At 40.8% G+C, this 18,258-nt stretch overlaps 1 protein-coding gene across 1 annotated transcript in view; it reads right to left on the bottom strand.

Annotated features, from left to right (window-relative positions):
* Positions 1-18,258, bottom strand: part of XK (X-linked Kx blood group antigen, Kell and VPS13A binding protein) — a 36,869-nt gene that overhangs the window by 17,557 nt on the left and 1,054 nt on the right. Inside the window, exon 2 of the mRNA XM_066356713.1 lies at positions 10,013-10,275. Coding sequence (XP_066212810.1) covers positions 10,013-10,275 — 263 coding nt within the window. The remainder of the gene's footprint in view (positions 1-10,012; positions 10,276-18,258) is intronic.

Here is an 18,258-nt window from a genome sequence, read left to right as displayed (position 1 = left end):
AAACAGGAAGGGAGAGAGATGAGAAGCATCAATTCTTTGTTGCGGCACCTTAGTTGTTCACTGATTGCTTTCTCGTATGTGCCCTGACCAGGGACTACAGCAGAGCCAGTGACCCCTTGCTCAAGGCAGTAACCTTGTGCTCAAGCTGGTGAGCCTTGCTCAAACCAGATGAGCTCACACTCAAACCAGCGACCTCAGAGTTTTGAACCTGGGGTCCTCCATGTCCCAGTCCAAGGTTCTATCCACTGTGCCACTGCCTGGTCAGGTGCAGTGAAGTGTCTTAACCTCCTCAGAGGAACTCATAAAAATGAGAGACTGGCTGCAGAATTTTTAAATGTCATACAACAACCAACAACAATTGGCAATTATCAAAATTCCAGAACACTAATGCTATCACTGTAAAAGCAAAAGAAAATTAAATAGTCAAGCTCTCCAGACATGAGAATGCTCCTTGCTGTCTTTGAAATCAGTAAAAGAATTTCTTCTACAGTTACAATGGATGGTTGCAGAGAAACCGAAAATATAGCAAAAAGAAGGGGAACCATTGTCTTAGGCACAAAAATGGCTTAGACCCAATCAAACCAATCTTACCTATAGTGGTATACATTCCATTGGGTCCTTTGAGATATGGCAATTGGATTTTACCCAAATGACATCATTTCAGAGGTACAAATATGTTATGATTTAATGTCTCCCGCCCCTACTGGTTTGAAGAGTTCCCTTGCAGGAGAGCTACAGCCTTAATGGTAGGTAAATTATTGGGAAATAAATTAATTCCCAGTTGGGGAATTCCCTCTAAGTTAGTGACTAAGGGATTCAATTTACTGAGCAATTAATGTAATCCATTTGTAATATTTGGCCTATTCTACTGTATTTTCAATTGTGCTTATCATCTCCAGTTCTCTGGATAATACAATTAATATTCAATTTAAGTAATCCAGAAGCTTTTAATCTCTCTTGGCCAAAAGCTCTCGCTATAGTGCTCCTCAACCTGAGATCTACTCCTTTTGGTAAACGTAAACCTTCTCCTTATAAAATAGTCATTGGCTGCCCCTATACATCTGGATAAAAGTGCATATGCACCAACTTTACTAAAAGGAGATATTCTACATTATTGTCAAGGGCTTACAGACCAGTTTAGAGAAATAAATAAATCAATAACCAACTTCTTTTACAATGTACTATTGGGAGAAGAAGACGTCAAAGACCACAACTTACAACAAGAAGAATTTTTTCCACTGAAAGAGACATTAAAGACCATCCAGAATTGTCAGAAGGGACCTTATCAGGTGCCTAACCATGAATGTACATCTCCTGTCTGATACTTGACCCCACCTACAGCGGAGGATGTGAAGCAGCTGACAACAGAGATAGACCTCCCAAGACATCAACAAGGCCTGTATACTTATAACTTAATGTGGAACTTTAATAGTTTGATTGTCTTTATACCCATCTCCTAATATTAATCATAAAATAGTACACTTGTTCTTTAGGCTTTTTTCAAACCTTATGTATATAATCCAGCTGTTATTATAATTGCTAAAGGTATATAACTTTTGTATTATCAATAATGCTCTGATATGGTTTCTCTTTTGAAAGAAATGCTATTGCTAAAAAAATAGGTATATGTGTTTTAAGAAAAGTTCAAAGAAAGTAGCTATACAATCATGGCCCTCTATAACTATTGCTGAGGCACAGGAGATATACTTAAGAAACATATTGTCTTCCTGACCTCTGGAATTTTTAGATGGTTAATGTAATTTACAGCATTATGTTCTTAAATCCTTGGCCATAAATTAAACCTTAAAGTTACAGCTTCCAATTGCACAAGTGGGAATCAGATGAATAACAGCCCTTAAATACTCCCAATAGGAAGTAAAATACCCCATAGTAAATAGAAACTTATCTCATGGTCAAATTATATAAACTAAAAAGGTATACAGTGTGCCCTCAAACTCTAAGTAAATGGTATACAAGATGCAAAATACAGAAAACTGAAACCGACAGAAAAAAGGTCTTGGATCATAATAGCTTATAGAGCAAAAAATGATCCAAATTGTTTTCCTTAATGAAAGCCCATGGGACCTGACTGCCTCCCATTTACTTGCCTTTCACTTTTAAGAAAAAATCAGCCTTAGGCCCTGGCCGGTTGGCTCAGCGGTAGAGCGTCAGCCTGGCGTGCGGGGGACCTGGGTTCGATTCCCGGCCAGGGCACATAGGAGAAGCACCCATTTGCTTCTCCACCCCCCTCCTCCTTCCTCTCTGTCTCTCTCTTCCCCTCCCGCAGCCAAGGCTCCATTGGAGCAAAGATGGCCCGGGCGCTGGGGATGGCTCCTTGGCCGCTGCCCCAGGCGCTAGAGTGGCTCTGGTCGCGTCAGAGCGACGCCCCGGAGGGGCAGAGCATCGCCCCTGGTGGGCGTGCGGGGTGGATCCCGGTCGGGCGCATGCGGGAGTCTGTCTGACTGTCTCTCCCCGTTTCCAGCTTCAGAAAAATACAAAAAAAAAAATGAGCCTTAAATGCCATCTAAGGTTGTGGTCTTGTCCCATCCGCAGTGGTCCCCCTTGTTCAGCCAGACCAACTCTGGCTCTGAGACTTCCTAGGAGTAAGCCTTCCTAGCACCTGGGACTACATTATCGAACCAAATGGTTGGTCATCAATGCATCCTTCGGACTGATTTATGACCAAAAAGGGGAAGTGTGGATGAAAAAGGAGCCACATGCTGAACCTGACAGCTCAGGGAAAGCCTGCTTGGTGGCCCTGATAACTAAAGTAACCACACAGGATTAAAACTTTCTAACTAAAAGCAGTTCATGGTCTGTAGTCATGTCCTACTGAGGTATTTTCCTCTGACAAAGGTTGCTGTTTACTTTAACTGAGCCTGTCTGCTGTCCTCTGCATCTACAATAATGTACCTGATAACATGCGGGTAATCTTCTTTTTCTGTCCCCCTCAGGGCAGGCACCTCACCAGGGCAGTTAATTAACTATGAACTAGCTTATTCCTGCCTATGTAAAAGATTCAGTATATGCATTTTTACTCTTTAGCCAATTCCAGACATTCCTCCCCACTTTGCTTTCTCCCTCCGCCCTAATCTATCACCAATCAATTTCATGTAACCCCCTCCCATCTTTCCTTTGTTTCCAATGTATAAAATAAGTGATGAAACCACAATTTTCTGGATCCCTTTCTCAATTCGTTGAGACTTTGCTTCCTGGCAACTGTCGACAGTTTGGCTCAAATAAACTCCTAAAAATTCTTACAGGTTTGGAAGTTTCTTATGTTGACACAGAGTACCACAATTGTACTAGTACTGTATTTATTTATTTTTTATTTAGTGAGAGAAAGGTAAGCAAAAACAGACTCCAGCATGTACCCCGAACAGGATCTACACGGCAACCCCCATCTGGGGCAGATGCTGGAATCAACAAAACTATTTTTAGCACCTGAGGCTGACAGTGGACCAACCGAGCTAACGTTAGTTAGCATCCTGGGCCGACACTTAAACAATTGAGCTACTGGTTGCAGGAGAGGAACAGGGAGAGAAACAAATGGTTGCTTCTCTTGTATGCCTGACTAGGAATCGAACCCAGGAAGTACATATGCCAGGCCAACACTTTATCCACTGAGCCAACTGGTCAGGGCCTGTTTTATTTCTTAAAGTAAAAAAAAATAATTTTGAAGTAGACATGTCATGTGAATATTTGATAAAACAGGCAGAGATACATGGTTTGTTAATATTATTCTCTACTCTTGTCTATATGCTCTAACATTTTAAAATACCAATATTTTAAATTAATGTACAAAGAAAAACTATCTGCAGTTAATAACTGACTGGGTAGCCACATCCAAGTGGTTCAGTGGATAAAGCGCTAATCTGGCACACCAGAAGTTGCAGGTTCGACCCCAGGTCAGGGCATATATGAGAAGCAATCAGTGAGTACACAACTAAAGGAACAAGTAAGTGAAACAATGAGTTGATGCTTCTCTCTCTCTGTTTCTCATTAGTGGAAAAATTAATAAAATAAAAAAATAAGTGAGTGGGTATTATAGACAACATTGTACGTGGTTTTCAGTAAGGCCTCTGGAAAAAAAGAAGGGAAGGGGAAGGGGAAAGGAGGACAAGCCTGACCAGGCGGTGGCACAGTGGATAGAGTATTGGACTGGGACAAAGAGGACCCAGGTTTGAAACCCCAAGGTCACAGGCCGGAGTGCAGGCTCATCCAGCTTGAGTGTAGGCTCATCAGCTTGAGTGTGGGATCATAGAGATGACCCCATCGTTGCTGGCTTGAGCCCAAAGGTCACTGGCTTGAGCCCAAGGCTGCTGGCTTGAGCCCAAGGTTGCTGGCTTGAGCAAGGGATCACTTGATCTGCCGCAGCCCACTCCCCCGTCCCCCGTCAAGGCACAAATGAGAAAGCAATCAATGAACAACTAAGGAGCCGCAACAAAGCATTGATGCTTCTCATCTCTCTCCCTTCCTCTCTGTCTCTATCTGTCTCTCTGTCTCTCTCACACATACACACACACATAAAGTATTGTATATATATATTCTTATGATTTCTAGTATGTGTCCTATTTCCCAGATGGTCTTTAGGCTCCCAACCCAGGAATGCGGGAAAACTACTGAAGCAGGATGTTCCCATGGCTCCTGAGGAGGATGACGGGTGCCCAAGAAGCAGTCAAGACCATGATCAGATCAGAACAACCTTGTCGTCCCAGGAAAGAGATTGTGATTCTGGGAAGTGGCAGTCCTGCTTTATGATTACGATTCTGGGAACCTGCCTTCTTGCTTTATGTCCTGGAAAAAGAGATTAGGATTCCGCAAGCTGGCTGTCTTGATCTATGACTCCTACAGGATTAATGCATGCAGCACATTGTACTAACTTCCCTTGAGAGATTATATAATCATCCTTCACAGCTGAAATTGTAAGGCAGGCTTTAGGCTAGAATATGCCCCATGTCTTCTCAGGTTGCTGGCAATCTTGATAAAGATGCCTGTTTCCCTCTCACACTGGGTCTCTGCTTATTGGCTATTTTGGGAGCAGGTGACCCAAACTCCAGACTGGTTATAGTCTGGTAAAAAGAGAAACTAAGAGACATTGATAAGAGTGTGGTGGTTACGGGGGGAGGGGGGAGAGGGAGAGGGAAAGGGGGATGGGGAGGGGCTCAAAGAAAACTAGATAGAAGGTGACAGAGGACAATCTGACTTTGGGTGATGGGTATGCAACATAAGTGAACGACAAGATAACCTGGAGTTGTTATCTTTGAATATATGTATCCTGATTTATTGATGTCGCCCCATTAAAAATAAAATTATTTAAAAAAAAAAGAGAACTGGTGCATATTTTAATAGGAGTACAGCCAGATTTGCAACTGGATAAGCAATCTGTACTCATACTCTTCACTACTTCCTTTTAGGCTAAAGGGCATTTGTCAAGAAGTGCTCAAGGCTGTGGCTTTGGACTTTCCTAGTCTCACATTCTTTCCCAACTGTTGGATGAAAACATAAAATTATAGCTGAGACAAAACTGAGAAGACAGCAGAGTCATGATTCAAAATTATCTCAACAGACTGATACACTGGGCTTGAATCCAACAAAAGGAAATGTAACAAGAAAATATATCAAGCCCTACCTTTCTATATTCCAAAATACACCGTTCTGGTATTGGATGGGTAAATCTTGGTTTCGCTGCTCTCAGTATGGAAAAGGAACTGGGAGCACTGACTGAACCATCCATTAGTATGAACCAACTGCGATTCAGCTCCTCCAAAAGCAACATTTGGGCACATAAATAAAATCTCATAATTTAGATTAAAGTAAAACAAAAAAAGAAAAAAAAAACGTAATCCCAATGCTAACAACTCTTGTCAAAATAAGTCTGCAATATCACATACAATTATGAATGTCATGTTTTAAGAAAAAAAAGTGAAAGTCAGATTATATCTCAACCTCAGTGACTTTCATGGCTTCAAAGCATGCCATTAGAGAAATGATTCAAGGATCTGGAGAATGGAAAAGAAAAAGACAGGACAGCTGTAAATGTGGAGATCTGCCATGTGGTAAGGGGAAGTAGATATGTATGTTGCTTTAGAGGAAAAAACTAATTTCTAACCATCAGGCTGAAGATTAATGGAGGCTGATTTCAACATAATATAAATGAAAATGCTCTACTTAGTTGTGTCACCTTGGTGAGATATTATCATGAGGGATTTGTTTTCTCCTCCCATCTCCTCTCAACTGTGGACACAGAATGGGAAAGAAGTGATGGTGTCCCAGTTCTAAGCCTACTACCCATAAGAATCTCTGCAGCTCTGCATTCTTTGACCTCAGCACCGCGCTACTGGAAGGCAAATGGCTCTGGAAGTAGAGACCACTTAGAAGTGAACCATTCCAAGTGCAGCCATCCTAGGCCAGTCATTCCCAACTGACCCACAGGCTAATCAGCAAGCTCAGTCAAGATCGGCATAGCCTGGTGCAGACCAGAACTTCCCAGTTGACCTGTAGACTGTCGAACAACAATAAATGCTTATGGCTTAAACCACTAAACTTGGGTAGTTTGTTACTCACAATTGTTAGCTAATATAGTAAAGCACTCTTGTCCCCTTTTCCAGGAATACGGTAACACAGTCTCAACTCACTCCAGGCTATTCCTTCAAGACTCCCTCCTTCAGAAATCAACATGTGAGAAGCAGGCCACAGTGTCTATGTTCATGAATGCTTCTAAACTCCAGGGGACACATAACAAGCTATCTCTGAAGGAACCATCAGTTGAGGCGGGCCTATGTGTTCCCAGCTAAGAAGAAGGCAGGGAGTGAATTACTTGGCCACCCATGTTATGAGCACCCTTCATCTTGAAACTCCACTTTATAGTTGGCTTCTGGGAGGGGAAGGAGTGGCCTCTCACCATATATAGTATGTTATAGAAGTCCCTATTCTCTTAGCTCTTTCTCACAGGGACATACTTCCTTACAGAACCTGAGGGTGGGGATGTAGGGAGTTGACTGTGGTAGGGCTGGTCTGTCACTCTTGTAAAATCCTGAAAAAGGAAATCTGGCCAATACCTTGTGGCATTTTTTTCTGAATGCGGTGTTATCTACTAGCACTTGGACCTGATATCACTTCTGGGAGAAAAGAAAAAGTCCCACTTAGCTTATTATATAAAAAAGAATTTTCTACCAAGTGTTTTATCAATGGAACACCGCCTTTTGAGTCCTGAGAGCTCTACTGCTAAACACAGTCAAGCAGAGGTTCATGGATCACCTTTCCGACACACCAAAAATAGGATTTCTACATAAAGTGCAACGTCAGGCATGATGACCCCTCAGATTCCATCCACCTCTTCGCACTCTACAACTCCATGAGATGCACTGCTGGCTAAAAGACCAGTGGAATTGTAGGGACATCAACATCGACAAAGTGAGCAGCTGAAATAATGCCAGCCAGCCAGCCAGCCAAAAAAAAAAAAAAGCCTCTCTCCAATTTCGTTAGATGAGCAAAATAAACCTTGGGTGTTTAACCCTATAGTCAAGCATTTGTCTCTTGCGGAAAATGTATCTCTAGGCACATGACAGATACTCTCGATGTTTGCCTCTGTGACACACCCTATCCAATTATAACTGCCTTTCTCCTTCCTGGTGAATTCCTTCCCCAGGCATGCTAAGGCAGCGACTGTGGTCAGTGAAGATCTGAATAAATGGTAACCATCTGAATTTTTAAGAGGACAATGTTCATTTCCTTTTTCCACATATATTTAATTTATTGTTTAATTCTCAGAGAACTTACATTTTTCCAAGTCCTTTAGGGGCATCTCACAGATACTCATTGTGATACTGACATTTATGAGATAGACTTTTATTTTCCCAAACAGAATTCTGTCTGAAAAACTATAGTGAGGGTTGGCAAACTTTTTTTTGTCAAGAGCCAGACGGTAAATATTTTAAGCTTTATAGACCATATATTCTCTTTTACAGCTACTTAAATATGCTAAAACAAAAACAAACACAATAGAACAACAACCAAGCAAAGACAGTAGGTAAATGAAAATACGTGGGGTTGTGTTCCAATAAAATTTTATTTACAAAAACAAGCAGTGATGGGTATGCAACATAATTGAATGACAGGATAACCTGGACATGTTGTCTCTGAATATATGTACCCTGGTTTATTGATGTCACCCCATTAAAATTAATAAAAATTTATTTATTAAAAAAACCAAACAAGCAGTGCTTGATCTAGCCCATGGACTGTCTATTCCTGACCTGTGAACTATAAGGCAATCTTCATTTTCAAAATACTGAGGAAAAAAATTGGGTCTACTTATAAAAATCAAACAGATTATAATCACATCTGGTTCCTCGCTGTGTCCCTGCCCACAGCATGGAAAAACACTGAACTGGGAAAGGAGTATAGTGGCATACAAAGGATACACCTTGGTCACCTGACCTGTGGTGACGCAGTGGGATAAAGTGTCAACCTGGAACACTGAGGTCACCAGTTCGAAACTCTGGGCTTGCCTAGTCAAGGCACATATGGGAGTTGATGCTTCCTGCTCCTCCTCCTTGTCTGTCTGTCTGTCTGTCTCTCTCTCTCTCCCCTCTCTGAAAATTAAATAAAGTCTTAAAACAAAACAAAACAAAAAAAAAAGGATAAACCTTGGTCAATGCCTATTCCAGTTATAAGTTATTCAAAACCAAGATGCTGTGGTATTTACTGAGCACCTACTATTTGCCTGTAGCTGTGGAAGGGATTTCCACATTAAGGTTAATTCACCAAGGTTCCAAATCTCAACTTAAGGTCCTAATATATCCTAAAAATCATAGTTACTCTGAGGTAGCCTGGATAAGGGAGACAGCTATGACGTGCAAATACCCTGCAACCTAGTCATAAATTAAGACATTCTACCATGCAGACTGGAATATAGGCAGGAAAAGGATAATATTAAGGGAAGTTAAATTAATAAGTGATTGCTTTTTTAAATTCTAATTTCAGTATTATCTTAAATATGTATTTTTCAACTTAAGGATTTTAACTCATTTTTCCTTATCTATATAGTAAAACTTATCAGAATATCTAGTTTCATTCACCCATAATACTAATATTTGAAAGGGGCTATCTCCTCTTCTCACATGAAGGTTTTTCACTGTGTCCATGCACGTGGAGGTTTTCTTTGAAATCTGGCTTAACCAAAACTTGCCCTTAATTTGATCATGAGAGCAGGCCAAAGGTTAGAGAACTATTCATTTAAAAGCTGAGATAACTATTTAAACTGCAACAAGACAGGAAAGCACTCCTGCTTCTATTACTTATCACGAAGAAGCTGTTACAACCAACCATCTCACTCAGCTGCTTTAAAACTATCACTAACAGAGAGAAAATCCAAAGAGGCCTGACGTCTGGCAGCTGTATTTTCCAAAATGGTCACTGCAGTGAACTTCCAGAACTCTGCCCTACTCCAGCCAGAGTCAGTTTCCTTTCCCCCTTCCCTTTCAAGTTCAGCAGGATTCCTGACTGCTTCAACAAAGAACATATAGCACAAGTGATGTCACTTGACTTCCAAGGCTGCATCACAGAAGGTGAAAGAAACTCGTCCACCTGGCCCTCTCTCCCTCTGAGGACCCGTACTTGAAAGCAGCCGCCATGCCACGATGAAGCCCACACCTGCCCATAGAGAGATGAAGTGGAAAAGATCTGAGACCACCAGCAACAGCCAGCATCAACAATAAAAAATAGATGGACGGGTCTTCAGTGGACTCAAGCCTCCCATCTTTGGGCCACCCCAGCTGACGAACAATAGACCATAAGTGAGCCTTTCTGAGCCCTGCCCAAATTATAGATTCATAAGCAAATAAACGTTGTTGTTGTTTTAACTTACTAAGATTTGACCTTCATAACTGGAATGCGAACTCAGGATTGAATGCACGTTTGAATGAATTTCACCCTAAAACAAAATAAACTTTATGGTTTGCTCCCCATTTTATCCCCAAAGGCAGGCAGAAATAAAAAATATACATACATCTTCCGGCAGTGACTTTCTGCTGCAAGGTGCTTATATACAGCTGCAGGGTCAGCTGGGGAGCTGAGCCCAGGAAAGCCTGGATCACCGAGGCCCGGCTGAACGCAGATCGGTGGGTGATCAGCTTGCCCTCTGCCTGGCCCACTTCCTTTTCAACCTCCTCTGAGAGGCCATTTTTTGGCATCTGTCGCTTCTTGGTGATGCTGACATAAGGTTCTTCCATGTTGCCTGACTGACAATAGATGCATAAGACTTCAAAACACCTGGAAACAAATCAGCAAGTCATGACAATCAGAGGCAGACAGGATTCTCTTCTCTCAGTTAGTCTGCTTACACTTAACTCGATTCTCAAAGCCTTGCTTGACTTGCCTCCTCTCGACTGCAGCCCCTCCTCTAAAATCATTACTCCAAGGGCCAGTTCTGAGCAGGAAGTCCTTTTGAGTCCTTCCAGCTGGCCAGCTGGAACTGAGTGAGAATGAAATTGAGAAGTGACACTGAAGCCCACTGAGGCCAGTAAACCGAGTAAAGACACAGAAAAATAATTCAACTTGCCTTTCTTACACTTCTTAGCTGTGCAGCTCTGGGCAAGTCATTTAACCCTTCAGCCATTTCCCTCAATTATAAAGCACAGATAAAACCTACTTTGCCACCTTGTTATGGAGATAATACAAAATATATGTCCATACTGAAATATTTATATATCTAGAAATATCTATATATCTATATCTATATCTATATTCTTTTATGCATCCAATAGATGTCCCAATCCTCCTCAAGTAAAGCAGCAGCAATGGTTGAGAGATTCCCCCTCCCTCCCAGCACAGAGCAGTTTGCCATTTCACATCCCCCTGGAAGACTATATTTCCTATCTCTGCTCTCATAAGCCCTTATGGAACATGACTAAAGTCAATAATGCCTGGGGGCCTGCCAGTTATGATTAATGTACTGAATTTCAAGCCTACCCTGGGAATGGAGTCATAACCCGTCACCTTTCTACACTGCTAGAGTACCTGGCTTTTAAAATTGGACTTCCTCTCTAGGTAACGATATGGTTACTGAAGGGAGAAAGAGTACTACTGGTGTATCTGATTTCCTTTGAAGTCTACACAGACACAAATAGACTGATGGATCAATAGAGGGTTAGATAAATGTGTGAAACAAAATGTTAATTATAGAGTCCAGGTGGTTGGTACCTTGGGTGTTAACCAAACAGTTCTTTCAGGTTGTTTTCTGTATGTTCAAAAATTTGCTGTCAGAGGGGAAGAGGCTTGAGGATGAAAGAAGGTGAAGGAATTAAGCAAAAAAACCCAAGTATACATATACACGTAACATGTACACAGGGGACAGTGACAGCCAGAGGGATGGGGGGTGGGGGTAGGTGGAGGATAAATAGGGATAGAAAGAGACTGCTTGGGGCAATGGGTGCACGAGAAGTGTGCAGGTGATGTTTTATTGAGTTGTACACTTGAATCCTGCATGGTTTTGTGAACTAATGTCACCTCAATAAAAAATCGTCAGGAAAATGCTGGCAAAAATGGGGTTTTCTAGAAATAAGAAAAATGCTCATGGTTTTCAGTTTAAAATTATTAAAGAACATTTTCCCCCAAACACACATTTTTATAACAAACTCATAACACTGTCGGAAATTTTTATGGCTTCAATTATTTTACTGAATATTTTTAACTCTGTACTCTCACCCTGAGGCAACTATGGCAATAAGAATATATTTATAATTTGAAATAATAAAACTTGATATAAGAAAAATGCAGGAGGAACCTCTCTGGTGAGTACAAAGTGGACATGTTTTGTGATTATCACCTTTGTTCACTTGCTCCTAGGAGAAAGGTACATAGAAGTGTGTGTGTGTGTGTGTGTGTGTGTGTGTGTGTGTGTGTGTGCGCGCGCGCGCGCAGGCGCGGTTTATCTGCTACATTGTGTCCAGTGGGGTCACAGACATGTTAGCATATTACATGAAAACATGTGAAACATCCTGGCCCAATTTGTGCACTTGAGAATAATAAAGTTCAGGTTATGAGTTCAAGTGCAGCTAATGTAACTTTGTCCTGAGAAAAAAACTCCAATCTATGACTGTTTAAGGCCTAGCAAGTTCACATTGTTGGACCACTGACCACAATAAGCACTGACCATCATCTTCATTCTCAAATATATGATGAATGCAGGTGCACTTTACTATGTGCTGCGAGGAATGCAAAGGTAGCTGGATACCAATGCCTTGTTTAGAGGCAATCACATTCTAAATGGGAAAATGGGACATAACAAGATAAGAATGATGAATAATAAATGCAGCTAATATTTATACAGCACTTTCAGTTTATAAAGTATTTCTCATATATTAACTCACTTTGAAAGAAAACCTACTATAAGAATTTGAATCATAGCATTATTTGCAACAGCAAAATTCTGGGAATATGCTAAGGATCCCCAAATAAAATAATGAGTAAATAAATTTTAACACATGTATTCAATGAAATATTATCCAGTCCTTAAATGTGATGTTACAGACATGTATGTATCTACTAATATATAAAAATGTTTACTATGTTTGGTAAGTAAAATGAACAAATTACAATAGAATTTATATAGAAAATTCCTTTTGTTGTTAAAATAAAATTACATAAGTATAAAAATATATACAAACCCCTCCCTCCCTCTCCCTCTCTCCCCCTCTCCCCCCCACTCTCTCTCTCTCACGCACACACACACACACACACACACACACACACACACACACACACACAGTGGAGTGCCTGAGCTGACTGATACTGACTAAAGAGATTGTTAGCCTTGGCTGGGTAGCTCAGTTGCAGATGAAATGAAACTTCAGTGTCTACCAATGGAAATAAAAAAATTTCCCAGAATGAACTAATCACAGAAGTGGCCTTGAAGCCAAGGTGGACACCCTCGCAATCCACTGTTTTTCCCAACTAAATACATTTCTTAGTACAGTTGCACACGTAGTAGGTGTTTAATAAGTTTGTCAAAGGCCCTAGGACCTCTACTACTTGCCACTACTGGTTAAGGAATAAAAAAACAAATTTATATTTCTTACTGGAATTACCAAGATTCATCCAGTTACTCTAATCTGTTCCTTTTTTCCTTAAGAAGTTGTCTAAATATAGCCATAAATTAAATATTTTAATCAAAATTGTTCAAGGTAGCCTTTCAGCAATGATTGGCAAACTTTATCTGTATTTACAAAGAGTAAATATTTTAGGCTTTGCAGGTCATGATCTCTATTGCAACTTGTCAACTGTGCCACTATACTGCAAAAGCAGTCATATATACAGTACATAAATGAATCAGCATGGCTGTTCTAATAAAACTTTATTTACAAAACAGGCAGTGGGAGGATTTGGCCTGTGGGACACAGTTTGCCCACCCCTAATGTAGACAGTCAGCAGGCTGATCCATTTTTTGTTTTTACTCTATCTCCTTTTCAAGCACCATAGAGAAAAGAGTTCATTCCTCAGCTGAAACCATGCAAGCTGGTGTCAGTATAAATAATCTGATGCAACAGAAAGCCTTGAAGGTAGTTAGTAAAATGCGTTTTCAAAAGAAATACTGACTATGACTTCCTACATGCCATGTTATCTTCATAAGGCACACATGCGTGGTGAGGCTACATAAGAACCAAACTGGCTAAATAGAAAGAGCCATGTGAGCTTTGAAAAGCCACTTGCATAATCTCACTCAGCCTCAATTCCTCAACTGTAAAAATAAGATAATGAGAGCTCACAGTGTTCTACAGTGGATGGAATTAAATATTGCATGTAAAAGCATTTTGCAAACAAAAAATGCTCTTTAAATTTATGCTATTATTATTTTAAAGTCTTTTGAAAGTTTACAATACAGAGAAATACTATGGTGAATCATTTTGCAATGTTCTACAAAATATTACTGGAACTTAGCTATATAAACTAGATTTTCATGTGCCATTTTCCCCTCATTATACCAGTAAATGAAAATGGAGGAAAATTCCTTGAACAAGTACAGCATTTTTTGCTCCATAAGACGCACTTTTTTCCCAAAAAAGTGGAGGGGAAAATGCCCGTGTGTCTAATGGAGCAGAAAATACAGTATTTTATTAAATATTTTAACCTCCTTAAAACCCTAGGTGTGTCTTATGGTCAGGTGCATCATATGGAGCGAAAAATACGGTAACTCATTTATATTCATTCCTTCTCTCAATTAATTTATAACATTAACATATTATAAAATACTAAATTAATTTTGGTGTCGTTAAGAGGTATTTTCTCCCCTCTGGTTTTCCAGAGTATCTATTATTATTCACAATAAGACTGTCCTTAAAATCACTGAAACCCAGCTTTAATGTGGAAACAGCCATACAAACAGGTACTTTAGTTTTAAATATAAGACGGATATTAATGAAATATGGTGCTCTTCAGTATTTCCCTAAAGGAAAGCAGCAGCAGGGTCTAGTTTGCAGTATTTAGCCCATAATCATTATGGTATAATATAATGCAATTTGACTGAGTACATTCAAAAACAGTATCTCATCTAAAAAGAGTGTTTTGGCCCTGGCCGGTTGGCTCAGCGGTAGAGCATCGGCCTAGCGTGCGGAGGACCCGGGTTCGATTCCCGGCCAGGGCACACAGGAGAAGCGCCCATTTGCTTCTCCACCCCTCCGCCGCGCTTTCCTCTCTGTCTCTCTCTTCCCCTCCCGCAGCCAAGGCTCCATTGGAGCAAAAGATGGCCCGGGCGCTGGGGATGGCTCTGTGGCCTCTGCCTCAGGCACTAGAGTGGCTCTGGTCGCAACATGGCGACGCACAGGATGGGCAGAGCATCGCCCCCTGGTGGGCAGAGCATCGCCCCATGGTGGGCGTGCCAGGTGGATCCCGGTCGGGCGCATGCGGGAGTCTGTCTGACTGTCTCTCCCTGTTTCCAGCTTCAGAAAAAGAAAAAAATAATAAAAATAAATAAATAAATAAAAAGAGTGTTTTGGGCCAGTTAGTATGCACTGAAAGATAAACGGACATACATTTTCCAAAATCAATTCAAAAATATTGCTAAGTCTAATCGATAAGGAGGGAAAAGAAACATACCATGACTCTCCTTTGTACTATGGAAATAATGTTGATCCTATGTAAAATCTTAAGAGTTAGCAAGAACTTCCAATAACATATTAAGTCACACTAGTACACAACATCAAATTGCTCTTTTTTTCATCTAGACCACTGGTAGTCAACCTGGTCCCTACCACCCACTAGTGGGCGTTCCAGCTTTCATGGTGGGTGGTAGCGGAGCAACCAAAGTATAAATAAAAAGATAGATTTAACTATAGTAAGTTGTTTTATAAAGACTTATTCTGCCAAACTTAACGAAAATCCGACATAAAGTACTTGGTAAGTAATTGTTATTATATGCTTTAACTTGCTGTAACTCTGCTTTATAAATTTTATAAAGTAAAGTGACTTCCCTACTTTATAAATCACCATTACTGTGGAACTGGTGGGCAGTTAGAAAATTTTACTATTAACAGGGATACAAAAGTGGGCGGTAGGTATAAAAAGGTTGACTACCCCTGGTCTAGAGGTTAAGAGGTTTGGAACTACATCTTGTGTATTTCAGCTCTAAGATCATGGGTTCGATATCTCAAAATAAAGCAGCTCCATTAGAATGACAGAGTCCTTACTGACAGAAGGGGGTTGTTTGTTGCTTTGTTGTTGTTGTTTTTATGTTTTGTTTTGTTTTCCCTTGAAAAAAAGACAATGACTCATTCAGAATTTTCTGGAAATTCGTCATTTTACAGGGTTGAAACTTTTTATATAACTAGTTATCTCTTCAAAACATCAACGTTTTTCTTTCTTTAATAAAGTTAAAATATGTTCACTGTAGGCCCTGGCCTGTTTGCTCAGTGATAGAGTGTCAGCCTGCGTATGGATGTTCCAGGTTTGATTCCCCAGTCTCATAGAAGAAGCAGCTGATTCTCCACTCCTCCCCGTTTCTTTCTCTTTCTTTCTTTCTCTCTCTCTCTCTCTCTCTCTCTCTCCCCTTCCCTCCCTCCCTCCTGCAGCCATGGTTCGATTGGTTCCAGGCAATTGGCCGGGGCACTGAGGATGGCTTCGTGGAACCTCCACCTTAGGCAGTAAAAATAGCTCCATTGTGAGCATGGCCCCAGATGGGCAGAGCATTGCCCCCAGATGGGGCTTGCCGGGTGGATTCTAGTTGGGGTGCACGCAGGAGCCTATCTCCCCTCCTCTCACTTGGAAAAGAAAAAAAAAGTATGTTTACTATAAAACTGAAAAATATAGAGAAGTGTATAATAAAAGAGAAAATTATGCATTTTCTATTATTTTTCAGGAGAAAATATTAAAAATGACCCATAACTCTACCATCCAGAAATTACCACTCTTGCCTTGGTATATTTCCTTAAGCTCAGGTTTTTAAGTGCCATCAGTGTTTATATATAATATTATAGCATTAGCTTTATCTTAGGTCACTCTTAGTATTTAGAAACATTTTAAATGGCAGAAGTGATAGGGTATCATCATTTACCTGGATGACTATTTAGGTTGTGTTTTTAAATTTTGTCAAGATGAGCAAAATTTCTTGAGACTGAATTGCCAATAAAATGGACCCAATACCCCTCTGCTTTCTTCAGCAGAGTGTAGAGAACTTAATTCGCTCCACTCTATTTCTAAGCAGTCTTGTGGACATGATCTAGGGTCTCATTTTTCTCACCTATAAAATGGGGACAATTACATCTAGTTCACAATGAGGATTCACTGCACTGAGGAATATAAGAACCTACCAAACCACCTAGCACAGGAAGCATTTGAGAAATGTCAGTTCCCTTTTCTTTGTCTCTTTACTTAAACATCACTAGCAATGAGTTTTCCTTTCACAGATGAGGTTAAGAAATGACGGATGACTTGCCCCAAGTCAGATCACATTGATTTTACTGAGCTGGAATACAATCAGTATGCTGTGGCCTACCTGGCCAGGGAGGACAAACTCTCTCCTAATAAATGGCTCCAGGTTGTAGGAATTTTAAAATCCCCCCCTCTCTCATTCTTTCTCTCTCTTTCCCCTAACTCTTCCCTTGCTCTCTAGATGTCAGTAGCAACTTCTTACTTCTGCCAACATACCTGTTTCTCCTCCTTTCTAGAATTCTGCAACTTCTGGAATTCTGTTCACCAAATTTGTAATGGCTACGTGTAAACTACAAGTCCATATTACAGTGTCAGCTAAAATAGCTGTCTTTAATATGAAGTGGAAAGTTTTATTATAGGGCTCTGTAAAACCTATACTGTTGTTTGACTTTGAGTTGTGTGTGCAGGGGGGGTGCATTGTACGGGGAGATATTTTCTGTTAGGACAGGCCCCTGGCTAGCTGAATTCTCTGAGAGCTGAGGTGATTCTCTGGCCTGTGTCTTCCAATTCCTCTACAGCACATATAGACATTGAACATACATCTAAAGTTCAGTAATATAAATTTATTTCTAAGCCATAGAGAAACCCTTGGTTTTGCTTTTCCTACAGAGATGAAAGACATCAAAACAACACACTTTAAATTTTCTTTGTGGTCCTTGGATAAGCCAAAAAGACTACTTTATCATCATCTCGTTCTCCTGCTTTGTGTTAATAAAAACTAATTTCCAGAAATGTCACTGCTAGTTTTTCTTAACACACAACCAGTTTCTGTCTTTAGGGCACTTCGTGTTCCAGCTTCAAGGACTAGGTTTATTATGCAGGGGTAGAAGACGCTTCTCCAACCCCATATGCTTCCACATACAAGAAAAGAAGACTGTGTGGCTTTCTAGAGTTATGTATGAAAATTGAATAAATTAATATTTGTAAAGGGCTCAGAACAGTGCCTGGCACACAGTAAACTCCAAGTGTTTAATAAATTAACAAATCTGTCTCCACTTTTTGCTCCAAGGCAATATAGGACACACTTCTCTAAGGTCTGTCACAACACAAGCCAATCCTAGAGTCCACCTGGATTCTTAGACGATCGAAACACATGAAATTGCCATTTCTGTCAGTCAAACTCCGTTGGAGGTTGACAATTTCACAGGCATTAACCTAACCTGAACGCAGTACGCCCAGCTTTACTGCCACCATCCCAGGATTTGGTGGCACTCCCGCCCGCCCGGGCGCGGCCCCAGGTCCCAGCACTGGTCCCTCCCGAGGCCGCCCCCCGCCCCCACCCACCCCCAGGTCCCAGCACCGGTCCCTCCCGAGGCCGCTCCCCCACCCCCA

This window comes from Saccopteryx leptura, chromosome X (assembly GCF_036850995.1).
Source record: "Saccopteryx leptura isolate mSacLep1 chromosome X, mSacLep1_pri_phased_curated, whole genome shotgun sequence".
In the NCBI taxonomy this organism is placed as follows: domain Eukaryota; kingdom Metazoa; phylum Chordata; class Mammalia; order Chiroptera; family Emballonuridae; genus Saccopteryx; species Saccopteryx leptura.
The sequence above is the reverse complement of the archived record's forward strand: the minus strand, read 5'-3'. Positions and strand labels throughout refer to the sequence as shown.